At 39.4% G+C, this 17,527-nt stretch overlaps 1 protein-coding gene across 4 annotated transcripts in view; it reads left to right on the top strand.

The window, feature by feature from the left end:
* The window catches only part of fmn1 (formin 1), a 389,228-nt gene that overhangs the window by 232,971 nt on the left and 138,730 nt on the right, over window positions 1-17,527 (top strand). For all 4 annotated transcript variants that reach the window (XM_048537805.2, XM_048537803.2, XM_048537804.2 and 1 more), the window contains 2 exons: window positions 8,260-8,319; window positions 10,122-10,242. In XM_048537805.2, the coding sequence (XP_048393762.1) occupies window positions 8,260-8,319; window positions 10,122-10,242 (181 nt within the window). The remainder of the gene's footprint in view (window positions 1-8,259; window positions 8,320-10,121; window positions 10,243-17,527) is intronic.

Here is a 17,527-nt window from a genome sequence, read left to right as displayed (position 1 = left end):
GAAATAGTTCTGCATTGTAAATTGGATGAGTGCAGCTTGGAAAAGGGAGTCTTTGATGACACTAGTTCAATTATCAGGTAGACCACTTTCCAAAACTCTGTCCCAGATGTTCATTGTCATGTGGAGAACATACATATATATAGTGCACCAGAGCTTTATATAAATGTAAATAAAGAAATACATGACTAACACATGAAGCCCTAGGATCTACAGTGTGGTTGTTGTAATGAGTAATTACAGGCCAATAATGTTTTAATGAAAATAAACTACAGATGCTGTAAATCAGGAACAAAAACCGAAGTTGCTGGAAAAGCTCAGCAGGTCTGGCAGCATCTGTGGAGAAAAAAATCAGAGTTAATGTTTCAAGTCCAATGAACCTTCCGCAGTTCTGACCCAAAATGTTAACTCTGATTTCTTCTCCACAAATACTGCCAATCATGTTTGAATGTTTCAGCAAATGACTTCTTCAAGTTATTAAATGTATTAAATTAACTCGTTCATAATTGGTATCATTGCATTCAGTGTTCTGGCACAGGAAGCTAAAGGGCAAAGGAGGGATGCCAGGGTAAGCTGCTCACAGCAAGAGCTGACTGTCTGCATTTGCCATTATCCAAGCAGTTACCTTCATGATTCCAGATGCAACTGGCTGGTAATGTTTAAGAATTGGCTTCAAAAGTTCACACTCAACAGAGGGCAGTTATTGAGCTGAACTGTCTACTGTAGACAACTTTCACCTTCAGAATATTTTAGGTATGCATTTGTCATGCTACGGCGTTGAAAGCTATGAGAAAAGTGCTGGAAAATACAATTAAAATAGTTAGGTAACTATTTTTGACCTGCATGGACATGATGGGCCAAAGATCATTTTTCTGTGCTTTCAATCTCTATGACTATAATACCATTGCTGCTACACTTGCAGCTTGCTCTAGGATTATGATGTTGAATGCACTGCCTGAAAGGGACTGTAGACAAATTAATAAGTAATTATTTTCAAGCCCAAAGGAAGCAGTAGGAAAATAGGATGATGGCTCAGTTGTGTGAGTGTATTTTTTTCATTTATTCCTAGGACGTGACCCTTGCTGGCTGGCCAGCATTTATTGACATCCCTGTTGCCTTTGAGAAGGTGGTGGTGAGCTGCCTTCTTGAACTGCTGCAGTCCATGTGTTGTGGGTTGACTCACAATGCTGTTAAGGAGGGAATTCCAGGATTTTAACCCATTTACTGTGAAGGAATAGTGATATATTTCCAAGTCAGGATGCTAATTTACTTGGAGGGAAACATCTGGGCGGTGGTGTTCCCTGGTCTCTGTAGCCCTTGTTCTCTTAATTGGTGATGGTCATGGGTTTGAAAAGTGCTATCTAAGGATCTTTGGTGAATTTCTGTTGTGCATCGTGTGGATAGTACATACTGCTGCTGTTGAGCTTCGGCCGTTGAATGATTGATGTGCCAATGAAGCAGGCTATTTTGACCTAGATGGTGTCAAGCTTCCTGAGTGCTGTTGAAACTGCAGTCATCCAGGAACTCTCCCGCCCTGTATGATTCTGTGAACAACAACTTGACTGTACTGTGCTGTTAGTTTGCATTGTGCCAAGAGGATAAATGGCACATTTTGAAAAATCTGAGCTCTTCTTGAAAGACATTGCTGGACAGTGAACAGTAACACTATATTGAAATATAAGTGTTTTCTTCGCTAGGCTTAGACATTATGCTTTCTTTGTAAGTCATAACCTTGCCATTGGTTGGAGTTGGAGCTAGGATGCCGAATACCTCTTAATCCTTGGCTATTGGCATTTTTGCACCAGGAATGGTGCATTACAAAGAACACAGATGCAATGAGAAGTTTAGGAGATGCTTTAATAGTTCAACCATGGCAAGGTCACAAAGATCATTACTATCTGCTGCAAGCTGTACAATGTTCACTGCTATAATGAATTACAATGGAAACAGAGGACAAACTGGAATTAAGAAAAGACCGGATTAAGATATTTTCTTTAATTTTGGACTAAAAGGAAGGTACTGCTTTAAACCAAGGAAACTGCAGAAAACAAGCCCAAAAAAACTGCGGCTGCAGTAAATCAGAAACAAAATCAGATGTTGCTGGAAAAGCTCAGCAGGTCTGGCAGGATCTGTGAAGAGAAATCATAGTTAATGTTTTGGGTCGAGTGACCCTTCCTCAGAACTTACAAATGCTGCCAAACCTGCTGAACGTTCCTAGCAATTCCTGTTATTGTTTCCGAGACTGTGCAGAAAAATTGCTGCAGTTTTTTTGTTTAACAATGTCATGCTTACAGGAGCAGGTTGTAAGTTGTATACAATGTCGTTGTACAGCCACTGGGAAGCTCCCAGAATGTCAGTCAAACTGCAGATGAATGGCATCCACTTCTGGAAGCTACTTCTGCTCATGGACTTCGGAGATCTACACTACAGAGAAAGAAGTTACAGGGAACATCATGCCCTGACCAGGTGATCCTGCTTTATATGCAACCAGTCCTGTAGAAACATCTCAGCAGCAAAGAAAAAGCAGCAAAATCTTGTTGTGTCTCTCTGCTGTCGAATTACCAAAATATCTCCAGCAACAATTGCTTTCCTCTGCAACTGCCTCTGTAGAGTCCCTTGTTGAAAATAAAAAAGGAAAATCTGCCTCAGAGCCTCTGAAAAGGGTAAATTCTCAGTGAGAGAATGAAAGACTGAACATCAGTAATGCAAAAGATCTTGTCTTAACATTAAAGAATTGCAAAGAAGAGAAATAAATGAATTCATTGATTCCTATGCTCCGAGCTGATAGGACTTCAATAGAACTTTACTTCCTTATTTTTTTTTCTTTTTCTATCCTTAATTATCATGCCTTGTCAGTTTTTGTGTTCCTGTGACCGGAGTACAGGTAAATGGGATTAGTGTCATGTGGTGCCTGTTGATCAGCGTAGTATTGGGCTGAAGGGCCTGTTTCTGTGCTGTATGATTCTATTCCATACAATTAAAAACAAACCCTTCAACAGATTTGAACTATACTGCAACTGATTAATTGCCTGATTTAGTTTGATGTGAGAGTGATTTGGTGAGTTTTATCATTCAGCTTCTCATTAACAAGGTCGGGCAAACGGCCTGATGGTATTATCACTGGGCTCTTAATCCGAAGATCCAGGGAATGTTCTGGGGACCCAGGTTCAAGTACCGCCATGGCAGATGGTGGAATTTGAATTCAATAGATATCTGGATTTAACTATCTAATGGTGGCCATAAAACTATTACCTATTGCTGTAAAAGGCCATCTAATGTTACTTAGGAAAGGAACCTGCTATCCTCCCTGATGTGGTCTACATGTAAGTCTAGACCCACAGGCAATGTGGTTGACCTTAACTATCCTTTGGGTGATTAGGGATGGGCAATGCATGCTGGCCTAGCCAATGACATCCTCATCCAGTGAATGAATAAAAATGACGTATGTCACATATGCTCTCTGACTTCCGTTGTACGCTTTCTTCTATGTTATTGTCCTGTGTAAAGGAGTAAATCTGCTGTCTGCTCATAGGACTCCAATGGCAAGTGATTGGAGTTCACTGGCCTGTTATCTTGTGTGATGTTTGATCAGATGGATTAACTTGCCAGCTGAAGATTCCTCAACAAGAATATGGTGGTGATTTTCTTTACATTGACCAATTAACTATGTAGGTTGGGAGACTGTAGGTTTCACCAAGGAAATGGGCAAGTGATTCCCTAAAATCCAGTGATACACAGTAAATCCTGAACCAGTACTAGATGTAGATTATAGACAGTTGTTATGATTGATTTTAAGCACTAGTGAAGCTCCTGAATTTTGAACTTCCTTATTTCAGCTCTGAATCTATAATTTTCCGAACCATTCACACCTGAAACCAAGAAAGGTCATTTGAATTAATGAGATTTCATCCCGAGCTATAAAGTAGGTAGCATATTAAAAAGCTTGTCAACCCAGTGCAAAAACAAATCCTGCAGTGTCACAGTATTCCAGATAAACCGACGTGGCCTCACCTCCACCCACCATTGCTTTTTCTTTTCTTCACTTTCCTTGCTATGATGCTTTACTGTATCATTTGGCTTTGTAGTCAGAGCACATATATAAGATTTGAATCAGCACAGCAGTGTTGTATTGTAGTAGTCTTAAAATATTGTCTTGATTAATAAATCTCACTGTCTGAAGGAGACAGCAAAATTTACTGAACCTTTAAAATTATAACAATTTACAATACAGCAACAGAGGTTAATCTGATGAACCCACCATGTCTGTACTGGCTGAAAACCAGCTATCCAGCAAAATCCCATTGTTGGTGGTATTTGTGAGGCTTCCAACACTTGTAAGTGTACGAACAGGTATTGCTAAATTTATGTTACCCAACATGCACAGAGAATGCGTGGCACCAGGAAATCAAAAATGCTGATTAACGGTATACCCTGGCAGCATGATCTTTAGCCTCACCCTCTCTTCCCGCAAGCTTCTTTGCTGTACAGTTTAGTCCCACTTTAATCTCACTGAAATAAGTTAATTAACAAAGCCTCCTATTCAAAATCATCTGACCCAACCTGTTTATTTTACATTGAAAACTGAAAATCATTATAGAATTGGTGCTCTAAAACACTGATCAGACTTTTATATAATAAAAATGGTTTTACTAACGCAAAGGCTGTTGATGTGAGAGTTAGACTGCGCCTTTGACAAAAAAAAGGCTATTTTTACCATTCTCTCTCACAGAAATGCCCCCACAGACCAGTTATGATCTAATGTCATTCCCATTCTCACGAGCCCTGCTCTACTGGAATAGCTGGACAAGACCTTGTATACATGGAACTTGGGTGAATGACCTTTAAACCTGTCACTTAGTCTCACCAGCTTCTTAGTTGAGCTGTATGGAAGTGAATGATGTAACTGTTCAGTTGACCCAGTAATCTTCCTGAAGTTAAATTTGTTAGAGTTCACCTTCATGATTCTGACGTGCTTCCTCCTTTTGAGCTGAGCAGTGCCAGAATGAACCTCAATTTTTAAAGAAAGAATGTGTAGCAGTCTCAGATGAGAAATGTTGGTTTTAGGGGCATTCTGGTTGGTAAGGTGAAAGATAATACAAATTTTACTGGACATTTTAGATGTGACTATGGGCTGTGTCGAGACCACCCTTTCAGGCCATGATTTCTTGGTCACTATGGTTCACTGGGTGAAAGGTATTCCCCTCTACTCCCATCAGAACATTCCAGAAATTACCTTTAATGAATGTCCCTTTGTAGTAAAGTATCACACATGCACTTTAATTATCTTATCTACTTGTATTGCTTTTCTCAGAGGTATGTGGACATATATTTTAAAGTCACATTTCTCCTCTACACTTCTCAGTTTTGCTTTTTTTTTGTGTGCTGTTTTGGTTTGTTTTCCCTTCCCAAATGCATTACCTCAATCTTCCCTGGATTGAATCCCACTTTTCACTTTTCTGGGCGCCTGACCAGTCCATTGATATCCTACCCATCTCTGTAATCTCCTCCAGCTGCGTAAATCTCAGAAGCCTATACACAACTAATTTGAGCCTCTTGAGCATGCTTGAATTTAATTATTCCACCTTTGGTGGCCGTGTGTAGACCCTAAGCCTCTGAAATTCTGTCCCTTAGCTATTGACTCTCTAGCCCCATTTGTCATTCCTAGATAAAATGTCTGGAGGTGGAAGAAGTTACAAATAGTCGCCCATGCTCATCATTGTCAGCCTGTGATGTGAGCTGGGTTTAATTCAGGCTACACAGCCCAGGATAGGCTGAAGAGACTGCCAGACACTGAGGCTAATGGCTGGAAAACATACCTCAGTGCTCAGGCACCATGTTGAAAACTTAAAACTTAAAGAACAAAATGCAAAGCATTTCTCCAGTCCTCACTCTTCACAGCCACCTTCCAACCCCCAGCCCCACACACTCCACATGCTTTATCCATGCCACTGAATGTCCTTCGCTCACTCCCTGTGACCCCATGCCACCCTGTGAACCTCTAGCCATTCTCACGTCCAAGCATATGCTCGAGCCAACCTATGTTCTTCTCTAAGGGCGTCTGACATCCCCACCGCAAATGCATGTAAAAGTAGAAGCTTGTATACATGATATAATAGAATCCAAGCAGCCAAGATTTTCAAAGGCCCTTGTATATTAAGCGGTTTCATGATGTAGCAAAGAGCATTTCTGTTGCTGAGATCTTGTTTATACCTCCTAGTATCAGTATAAATTGGGTATCTGGTGAAACTTAGTTGGTTGGATTAGATTATCTTAGTTGGTTGGAAATAATTCAATGTACTGCATTATATAAAAAATTATATGATAAAACTGTAAGACTATTATCAAGGTGCAAAATGTAAAAACAACTGATAATAGAAAAGACACACACGGAAGATGTTTTGGCATGGCAATTGAGGCTCCAGACTGGTTAATAAGAGCCTTCTTGAAATGTTTTACAAGTCTCTTTAGTACATTCACAAATACATTAAATTTAACAAGAATTATCAAAATGGATTTAAATTGTTTTTATCTTATGTAACCTTACTTTTATTACAAATAATTGTAAAGGATGGCATTCTTGGTATGTTGGGAAAGATTCCCTGTGCCAACAAAACTTGATTTTTAATAGGTACTGGACAATTTGAGAGGCCAGTGCCAAGATGAATTACATTTGCAGACTTGTGAACTGCCACATTGGCACAAAACAGGAAATTGAATGTCTGATGGTGTTTTACTTGGGGCAGGTGTGGCTTGGGAAATCAGGCACATAATGTTGTGCCTAGATCATAGTATGCTGCTTTTTGTAAGTTTGCAGTGTTTTGGAATAGTGGAAGGTGGAATTCAGGCAAGTGTAATCCTCATTTATTTCAAGTTGTCTTTCTTATGGAACGACACGGTTTTGAGTTTCTGCCCTTTTCATGAGCACCAAACTTGGATAAAATGGTGATCCTGAAATCTGACTTGCTCATGCACAGGGACTTTTGTTTCTTTGATGTTGCAACATTTTTACAAAATCTCTTTTGCATTTACAATTAGGTTTTAGGGCATTTTTCTCCAAGTATTTAGGTTTTTTATTGGGTCGACCAACGTTTTTGATCTTTTAATATTTCACAATACTTGCTTCATTATTTTCCATTTAAATTGCAACACACTCGATAGTAAAGGTCCTCTGCCCTAATTTGCTTGATTTTTAGATGTGAAAGAGGAGTACATAAGAGGGTAAATGCTTAATCTGTTGTTCTGAAATTGCTGTTTTAAGTACTGGTGTTAAGCTAGTTATTTTAGAACTGCCAACTCCAGATTTTCTCAGCTGCACTTATGGACTCACTTGTAACTTTGACAGGAGTCTATAAAACAGCTAAATATTTGACTTGAAGTTTGATAAGATGAACCGTGCCTTTGTATGCAAACGTTTGGGATATCGTTGAGAGGGAACAACTTTTGTCTGTCTTTATGAAGTCATTAAGCTTGACGACTAAAGTTAGGGCACAAGTGGGCGATGAATATAGAAGTTCACATGTCTTAAGCTTTTCTTTAGGATTTGACTTATGGTCAGCGCAGATACTCAATTATTTGTAGCATGTGAGAATCCCCCCACTGATTGTGAAGCCAACATGAGAGACCCTGGGCTTGTGACACAGCCTGGCTCCTTAAAAATGTTGCTATATACTTAATTTGATTTTGTAAGGAAGCCTGAATGGTATCTGAGAAGTGGGTAAGTGCAATGCAACACTGTCCCGCACACTCAGCTCCACATCCAACCAGGTTATTCCTGATGATGGCCTGTCATTAGGTGGGATCAAGGAAGGGCAAATGTCCAAACATACACAAGGCTTTTAAATGAACGGCCTCGCCTTGCTTTATGAATTTAGTGGAGTCCCCAGCAGAGTTCCATGGCATGCCACAGAGTTTTTAGGAGCTGTTAATTTCTTTGCTGAATCTTAAAACAGGAATTTCAAGTAAATTATTTATGTTCTTAGTTGCAAAATTTCTACAAAAGACTTTTTGTTTTTATGATAATAGTATGTATTTTGTACAGCGAGAAGCGAAGACCCGGAATTAAAACTTGAAAGAAAGTGATTATACCAGTGGTGAGCTGTTTAAACAAAAAGCTATATGATCTTTGATAACTCAACCAAAAAATACTGTACTTTTCATGGTCACCTAACAAACAATAGAAAATTACAAGAAAAATAAACTGTTTTGTTTTGCACATAATTTTCAGTGTTACTTTACAGCATTTGTCTCTACTTACTGTTTTAGGACAATCGAATTAGTCTTGTGGATTTTGTTGCATCCTATTACTTGCATCATTTTGACAAGGTAATTGTTTGATCTTTCTTTGAGCTTTTGCCAAACAGATTTTCTAATTCAATGTAATATACCCGAAGTAAAGTAATTGTTCCAATTAACTTCCTATTGACTACAACTGTTACTTCCTAGTTTGTTTTCTTATTTAATCAATCTTTTCTGAAAAAGTGTATGAATTAGTAAAGCCTTCAGTGGAAGTGTTTTTTAAAATAAGTGTCAAATTAATTTGATACTTACTTGAAAAAAAGCACCTCTACAATTGGAGAGAGTTTCAGGTACATTGCTTCAATGATAATTGGGAAACAGATTTGAATTGTTTTGAGTGAGTTTTATTAAAGCATGCAGAGCTGAAATGTTCCTATTTCTATGTAATTGTTGCAATGACAGACTTAAACGAAACTGGATATTTATCAACAAATCTCTGTGTCAACTCTCGCATTATATCAGTTACATGTTTGAATATATTGGGCTAGTAGTGAGGCAGGAAAACTCCAGATGTTTCACATTGAGAAGGAGAGTGTGTTAAATGGGGTCCAGCAAATGTTAAAGTTTTTGTAGAGATCCTAACGGTGTCTCAACTCATCATCATCACAAAGGTACGAGATATTAAAATAAAGTTAAAGCACAGGAAAATTGAGGTGTCAATGAGAGGCTGCAGGCCACGGCTGGTGCAGTCTGGTGTGCCAACCGATTGTTTTGAAGCTGTGGATTTGACCAAGCATAGCTAATTAGACAATGCTGACTCTTGGGCAGCCTGTAGTGATGCCTTTAGTACCTACTGATAATGTACATCATGTTGGTTTGGTATGCTTCTGAGGAAATAGCTAATATTCGAGTTGGCATTCACAGTCCAAGTTACTGAGTCTTCTGTTCCTGCATCATTTGAGAAGTGAATTTCCATTAGTGCTCATTGTTTAGGAAAGGGAGATATTTTCACTTCTGCCAATGGATGTGGGTGCTTAGGTATTCACTGATATCTTTATACTGCCTGCTCTGCCTAGCATACTTCCATTGATATATCAGACTTATCATGGAGGGCTCCTTAGGAAATTCATAGATGCCACAAAGAAAATAAATTATTTCCATCAGTTGGTACAGTCATTGCTGCTGACCAGAGAAGAGTTGGGGAAGGACAATATTGGTTGAGAAATGCTGAAAGCATACAACTTTACAGTTCAGTGTCCTTGTCATATTTTAAATAGTATCCACCACGAATTTCAAACTGATGGTTCTTTCCCGGGAACATTGAACACCAAAATTATGTGAAGTGATGTGCCAAGTTGGACAGCAACCAGAACTGAATATTAAAATTAAGTGCCACCATGCTCCCACTGTAATAGTTCCACCTTCTGAAAAATCCGTCACTCCGCAAACGTACTTATGACCATTAATTAGATGTTGGGAGGTGAGGAAAATTACACCTTTGTATTTCTGCTCTCTTATTACATTAAATTACACCTGATGCCTCGCAGTGTCAGAGACTTGGGTTCAATTCCAGTCTTGGGTGACTTGTGGAATTTGCATGTTCTCCTCATGTCTGCATGGATTGCCGCTGAGTGCTCCGGTTTTCTCCCACTATCCAAAGATTTGCAGTAGAGATGGACTGGCCGTGTCAAATGATCCGTAGTGTCCAGGTATCCATCTAGGTCGATTAGCCATGGTAAATGTGGGGTTAATGGGGATAGAGTAAGGGCCTGGTTCTGGGTGGGATAGTCTTTGGAGTATTGATGCAGATTTGGTGGGCCTAACAGCCTCTTCCACATTGTAAGGGTTCTGTGATAAATTTTAACAGTTGTTTTCTCCTTGCTTAACAGGATGCAGGAACAGACAGGAGTGTATATCCATTACCAGAACCCCAGGAGTTGCTGCGAGCCTCTCAAGTTAAATTTGAGGATCTCACTAAGGATCTTAGGAAGTTGAAAAAAGACCTGGAAGGTATTGCAGCTTTTCAACATGTAAAACGTTAGATGTTTCCAAGTTGTGTAATAAGAAAATGAATTTATTAACCATGGTACTTATGTGGGGGTAGAGGTTGCTGTGTGGTGTATTCAGGAAATTGAGTAACGGAGGAATAAAGCAATTAGCTAACATAAAAAATGAGCAAAACTGAGATTAAGTGAATCCCATGCACCATTATGCCATGCTTGAATGTTCTCAACACTTTAAACCCACCTCTTTCTATCAGCACTGAAACAGAATAATGGCTTCCTTCCCCTGATAAAGAGCTGTATGTGACCAATTCTGCCAATGCAGCTTCAAATTGAATTTCAAATTATAACTAGCACTTTGGGTGCAATAGGAAATATAATCATGTTTATAGCAATTCTTAAGATTTTGCTTTTGAAAAAGATGAGTCCTGCATTGCATTTTCTGTTTCTGTGGGCTGAATTTTCCCTTTTATTTTGGCAAAATGTTTTGCTGTTTGAGATCTTTGCACCTAGTCTGTAATGATGCACTTTTGCATACAATCATCCACTCTTCATCCTATTAGTTAGGCAACTGACCTCTTTGGCACCCATCCCCATGGGAGTTGTACGACAGGAGGGGTGCAAATGCTCACCATTACCAGAACTTTGTAGTGCTCTCAACATGAGCGCCATGTTTAGATCCCAGCTGCACAGCTACAAGCCAAGAAGTGCCCCTCACACTGTGATGCCCTAATATTATTACCAAAGGCATGGCCCAGGAAGGAAAACTTACACCCTGCTACATCAATACTGACCGGAAGGATACAAGCCAGAGGCATTGACAGTCTCCAATAAGCTTGAAGTGAGCGAGTGCTCAGAAAGTAAGCCAGACAGAAGAATTACTTTGTGCACAAAGACAAACGCTCAACATGCCAGAAGCACAAAATAGTCATAAATCTGCTAAACTACCAAAATAAATTCTAAAGATCAAAAATTGTTGGCTGAAATTTACAGGAAGTCAGTGTGATGTGAGCTGAAATAAGATGTGTGGCAGAATTGGGTTACATGTGTGGTGAAGCCCATCTCAATGTCAATTCACTCAATCTTATGCTTTTTCATAAATAGTGCAGCAAGATTCTTTTGAGGCAGTGATGAGATGCCAGTTGACACTCATCATTGTTTGTTACTTCCCTTGTTAATGCCATCCTTTGCCTCATCAATACTCAAACGCTCATCTTAATAAGCTCACCAAAAGAATGCCAATGAATGATTGTTAGTTGGTTTTAACTTTAATTTTCATTATTAAAGAAGAAGATATATTGAGTCCAGCCCTTCCCTCAGGCTTTGGTTGTTTGCACTGATTTTTGTTTGTTTATTACAATTTTAACATTCAGGGTACGCTAATCAATTAGACCTGAAATTAGGTATAAATTGAAGTGAGCAAATCCAATGCAGGAGTAGATGCTATTTTGAATATGGTTTGATATCGTGATGCTGAAACTCAATAAATAATCTTAATAATTAAAAAAAGTAAAGTACATACATATTTTACCCAAGTAACTGTAACAGTAATTTTGAAAAACAATAATATTGGAACTTCTTTTGTCAATTATGTTTTGAAGTAACATTTGAAAGCTTCTCAAAGAAAGGGTTTGGGCTGAATGCCTAGCAAACTTAAAAATATCTGTGCTCTGTTAAGTTGAAGTCTTTACCAGAATTCTGCTGTTTGAATAAATTTGTAAAATGATATATGGAACAAAACAAAAACAGTCAATAAAACATTTTTGTTGACCCCAACACTGTAGTGGAAAGCATCAGTTGTTGTTTGTTCAACTGAGGGTCACAGGAGTGTTCTTATCTTCTCTCATCCCTTGGCTCCCACAGAACCCTTGCCCTCCCCTCTCTATTGGTAGCTTGTGCAGAAATATGATCTGTGTTTGATCTTGTCTCCCCTGTCAGCGTGTTTTCAACAATACGTGTAGCTACTGTGTCCCTTGGACCTACGTGTAAGCAACATCCACAACTAAATTATAAATTAAAAAGATAAATGGGTCTTATTGATAAGATACTTCAGCTTTTAGCTTTCAGCTTCACCTTAAAACCTTTTATTTAATTTAATCTGTTCTGCTTTGAAAATGGACAGCATTCTGTAAAACCTAACATCGAAATAGGTTGCGAAACTGCAAAACTTTTGAATTGGCAAAATTAAACCTATTTGTTTACATGTCATATTCAGTAAAAAAAATCTTAGATTGTACCCAGAATTGAATTTCATTTAGTGTACTATTTTCACATTTTACAGTCATTTTAATTTATTGCGGCTATTAAAGGTTGTGGCTGCTGGCAAAATATCAGTGAAAGTCTAAAGCTAAACCAGATGTGATTAGAGACTGACTCCCAAGAAGCATCAGGCTCAACTATCCAGACAGACGCATTGGCTTCAGATGTGAATGATTTAAATAATTTTAACTAGTGTTTCCCCTACTACAGGGTGCAGAAGATTTATTTTATGCTTTGGTGGTATGAGTGTTGTGTGTATCAATTCAGTGAAAATGTTTACCTAATTGTTAAAGGAAGTAATTATAAGATTTGTTTTTAAAATATGCTAAAGGATTATTACCAGTCTTCAAAGTTGTCATTTTTACTTCCCATTGCAAAAGCCAGCGAAATACATAAAGAAAACCCTTTCCTCCAATATTATAGTTATTTCCTAAAACTATGTCAACTCTTGGTGCTAGCTGAATTGCTTGACCTCTTGCTCTGCTACTTCTGTGAGCTGCTCCCCACTTAAGACAATGTTAAACAGTGGGTGACTAAGGTGGTTTCCTAATGGTACTAGAAACTTGAAATGACTCTTCTCTCAGCAAAACAGCTATTCTTGAGGTCTCAAGCAGTCATTCCTCAACTGTGAAAGAGAGGTCAGGTCCACGTTTGAAACACTTTGATGCAGAAATAAAAGCATTGGAAACAGGGTCAGCAATAAGCCATGGGTATCTCAAACCCGTTTTATCATTCAGTAATATAACGGCTGAGTTACAATATCCACCTCATCCTTGAGAATCGAAAACATTCTTTGTCTTGAATGTAATTAATGCCCATCCACACTCTTCAGATGTTCATGGTGCTTTGAAGAATTCTCTCCTCTTCTCAACCATAAATGGTCAAATCCATATTCTGAGATTGTGGCTTATAGCTCTAGACTTCTAACCAGGGGAAATATCTTCCTGGCACTAACCCTACCAGTCTCTTGAGAATTCCTTATGTTTTAATGTGATCATTTTCATTCATCTAAACTCCAGACATTAATCTACTCATTTTCATGTAGAATGATACATTTATCCCAGGAATTTTAATTGTGCACTCTTAAGGAAAGTGTAATCTTCTTTAGTTAAGTAGACCAAACTGCACACCATACTACAGGTAAATCTCACCTTGGCCTCTCCAGTTGCAGTTGTGCTTCATTATTCTTGTAATTCAGTCCCTTTGTGATAACGGATAATGTAGCTGCTTTCCTAATTGCTTGCTGTACCTTTGAAATGTTGTAATTTGTGTTCAAGGATCCCACTGAACAATAGATTTTCCAGTTTCTCTCTAAAATAGAGCGAAATTACTTTCCTTCTGTCAGTATGTGGGTTCACATTTCTGCACATATTATGCCATCCAACATGTTCTTGCGCAGTTACTTAATTTTTGGAGCCCTGTTTACATTATCTTTGCCAGTTATTTTTCTACTTAGCTTTGTATTATTGGCATCCTTCAAAATATTTCATTTGATCGTGTCATCTAAGTTATTGATGTATTTCATAAATATCTAAGACCAAAGCACCATACTTGTGCTATCCACTAGTTACAGGTGGGAGGCGGGAGGCAAACTTCTTTCTTCCTTCTACTGTCTGTTTTTTAACATTAACCAATACGGCAGGAAATGCTAATATGTCCCTTGAGCTCTAATTTTGTATAATCACCTCCTATGTGGCAATTTGGTGAGTGCAATTTGAAAATCCAAATACATCAACTGATTTCCAACATTTGTATGCTACTAGTTATAATCTGAAAATACTTGAAATGATTTGTTTTAAAAAAATTATGTTTTATTGATCCATGTTTCCTAATTGTGTTGAGATTTGTTTACTGCCTCCATTGTCACTGTTCTAATAATATTGTCTGGCATTTTATTGACTGCTGAGTGTCAGGCTAGCGAGCCTGTAGTTTCCAATAGAGGTATGATGTTCAAGTTGAGCTGCATATTATCTACTGAACTGGTCTCTCTAACTGCCAACCTTTTAACTCCTCAGCTTTCTCTTCTGTGCAAATGCTGGATTTTGAGTGGTCATGTTCTTGATCATGATACATTTCCCTGAGATTCAGACAAAGAAACAAAGAAACCTACAGCACAGGAACAGGCCCTTCGGCCCTCCAAGCCTCCGCCGATCAAGATCCTCTGTCTAACCTGTCATCTATTTTCTAACGGTCTGTGTCCATTTGCTCCCTATCCATCCATGTACCTGTCCAAATATATCTTAAAAGACGCTAACGTGTCTGCATCTACCACCTCCTATGGCAACGTGTTCTAGGCACCCACCACCCTCTGTGTAAAGAACTTTCCACGCATATCTCCCTTAAACTTTCCTCCTCTCACTTTGAACTCGTGACCCCTAGTAATTGAGTCCCTCACGCTGGGAAAAAGCATTTTGCTATCCACCCTATCTATACCCCTCATGATTTTGTAGACCTCAATCAGATCCCCCCTCGATCTCCGTCTTTCTAATGAAAATAATCCTAGTCTAGTCAACCTCTCTTCATAGCTAGCACCCTCCATACCACACAACATCCTGGTGAACCTGCTCTGCACCCTCTCCAAAGCATCCACATCCTTTTGGTAATGTGGCAACCAGAACTGCACACAGTACTCCAAATGTGGCCGAACCAAAGTCCTATACAACTGCAACATGACTGCCAACTCTTGTACTCAATACCCTGCTCAATGAAGGAAAGCATGCCATATGCCTTCTTGACCACCCTATTGACCTGCGTTGTCACCTTCAGGGAACAATGGACCTGAACACACAAATCTCTCTGTGCATCAATTTTCCCTAGGACTTTTCCATTTACTGTATAGTTCGCCCTTGAATTTGATCTTCCAAAATGCATCACCTCGCATTTGCCCGGATTGAACTCCATCTGCCATTATCTGCCCAACTCTCCAGTCTATCTATATTCTGCTATAATTTCTGACAGTCCTCTTCACTGTCAGCTAATCCACCAATCTTAGTGTCATCAGCAAACTTGCTGATCAGACCACCTACACCTTCCTCCAAATCATTTACATATATCACAAACAACAGTGGTCCCAGCAGAGATCCCTGTGGAACACCACTGGTCACAGGTCTCCAATTTGAGAAACTCCCTTCTACTATTACCCTCTGTCTCCTGTTGCCCAGCCAGTTTTTTGTCCATCTAGCTAGCACACCCTGGACCCCATGTGACTTCACTTTCTCCATCAGCCTGCCATGGGGAACCTTATCAAACACCTTACTGAAGTCCATGTATATGACATCTACAGCCTTTCCCTCATCAATCAACTTTGTCACGTCCTCAAAGAATTCTATTAAGTTGGTAAGACATGACCTTCCCTGTACAAAACCATGTTGCCTATCACTGCTAAGCCCATTTTCTTCCAAATGGGAATAGATCCTATCCCTCAGTATCTTCTCCAGTAGCTTCCCTACCACTGACGTCAGGCTCACCGGTCGACAATTACCTGGATTATCCTTGCTGCCCTTTTTAAACAAGGGGACAACATTAGCAAGTCTCCAGTCCTCTGGGACCTCACCCGTGTCTAAGGACACTGCAAAGATATCTGTTAGGGCCCCGGTTATTTCCTCTCTCGCTTCCCTCAGAAACCTGGGATAGATCTCATCCGGACCTGGGGACTTGTCCACCTTAATGTCTTTTAGGATACCTAACACTTCCTCCTTCCTTATGTCAACATGACCTAGACTAAGCAAACATCTATCCCTAACCTCAACATCCGTCATGTCCCTCTCCTTGGTGAATACCGATGCAAAGTACTCGTTAAGAATGTCACCCATTTTCTCTGACTCAGCGCATAATTTTCCTTCTTTGTCCTTAAGTGGGCCAATCCTTTCTCTAGTTACCCTCTTGCTCTTTGTATATGAATAAAAGGCTTTGGGAGTTTCCTTACCCATGTTTGCCAGCAATATCTCATGACCTGTCTTAGCCCTCTTAATCCCTCGTTTCAGATTCGCTCTACATTCCTGATATTCTTGCAAAGCTTTGTCTGTCTTCAGCGGCCTAGACCTCATGTATGCTTCCTTTTTTCTCTTGGCTAGTCTCACAATTTCACCTGTCATCCATGGCTCCCTATTCTTGCCTTTCCTATTCCTCATTTACCAATCTTTTTCTTTGCTTGGTAGCATGCAATATAAAGGGAATTTGACTACTGGGCACAATTGTGTCCCTCAAATAAGTTCATATATTCCATAATAGTGAGTCAGAGGTACTTTCTGCCTTTTAATTGTTCCTTTACTTGGTATAGAAATGGGCAAGAGAGCTTAGTGGAGGCAGATTCAATAAGGGCTTTCAAAAGGGTTTTGGATAACTGCTTAGAGAGAAAACATTTACAAGTCTACAGGGAAAAGGGGCGAGAGTGGACTTGGCTGAGTTGCATTTGTAGAGGGCTGGCACAGGCAAGATGGGCTGTAGAGCCACCTTCAGTGCTGCAACCATTCTATAGTTCTTTATCTACATGTGTTGGCCATTTTTGTGGGTCTGAGAATGGAACCATGACACTCTATCTAACGCGTAAATGTCTCCTGTCACCCAGCAACCAAACTCAAATTTATAATGGTGGCTCACATTCAGGCACAAAGGACTGTTGTAAAATGAAGCAATTGTGATTACCGTCAGGATAATGCCATTCCTCTGATTAGGCATTGCTCATTGACACATATTAACTGCACCTTGAAGGAGTGAAATTCATTTCAGTCCACGAAAATTGCCAAGTTCATGTGAGGTGCACGTAAAACAAACTTTGTTTTGTCAAGTGCATTATGTACAGTGGGAAAGGCTGCACTTGAAGCAAGTTCTTGTGTTCACCCAGTCTGTTTGTTTCTAGTAAGAAGGATGAGGTGAAGAGAGACTCAGTGGGCCTTCCTTACCGAACAGTGTAGGGCAAGCTGCAAGATTGTTTTAATATCAGCAGCAGTAGCCTGGAAGGAGACAGCCATATAAATGCTAAGACATACAATCATCTCGGGACTCACAAGAATATAGTTCTTGCATTGTTTTGA

The sequence above is a fragment of the Stegostoma tigrinum genome, chromosome 10 (assembly GCF_030684315.1).
Source record: "Stegostoma tigrinum isolate sSteTig4 chromosome 10, sSteTig4.hap1, whole genome shotgun sequence".
NCBI classification, from domain to species: Eukaryota; Metazoa; Chordata; class Chondrichthyes; order Orectolobiformes; family Stegostomatidae; genus Stegostoma; species Stegostoma tigrinum.
This window is presented reverse-complemented; position numbering and strand designations above follow the sequence as displayed.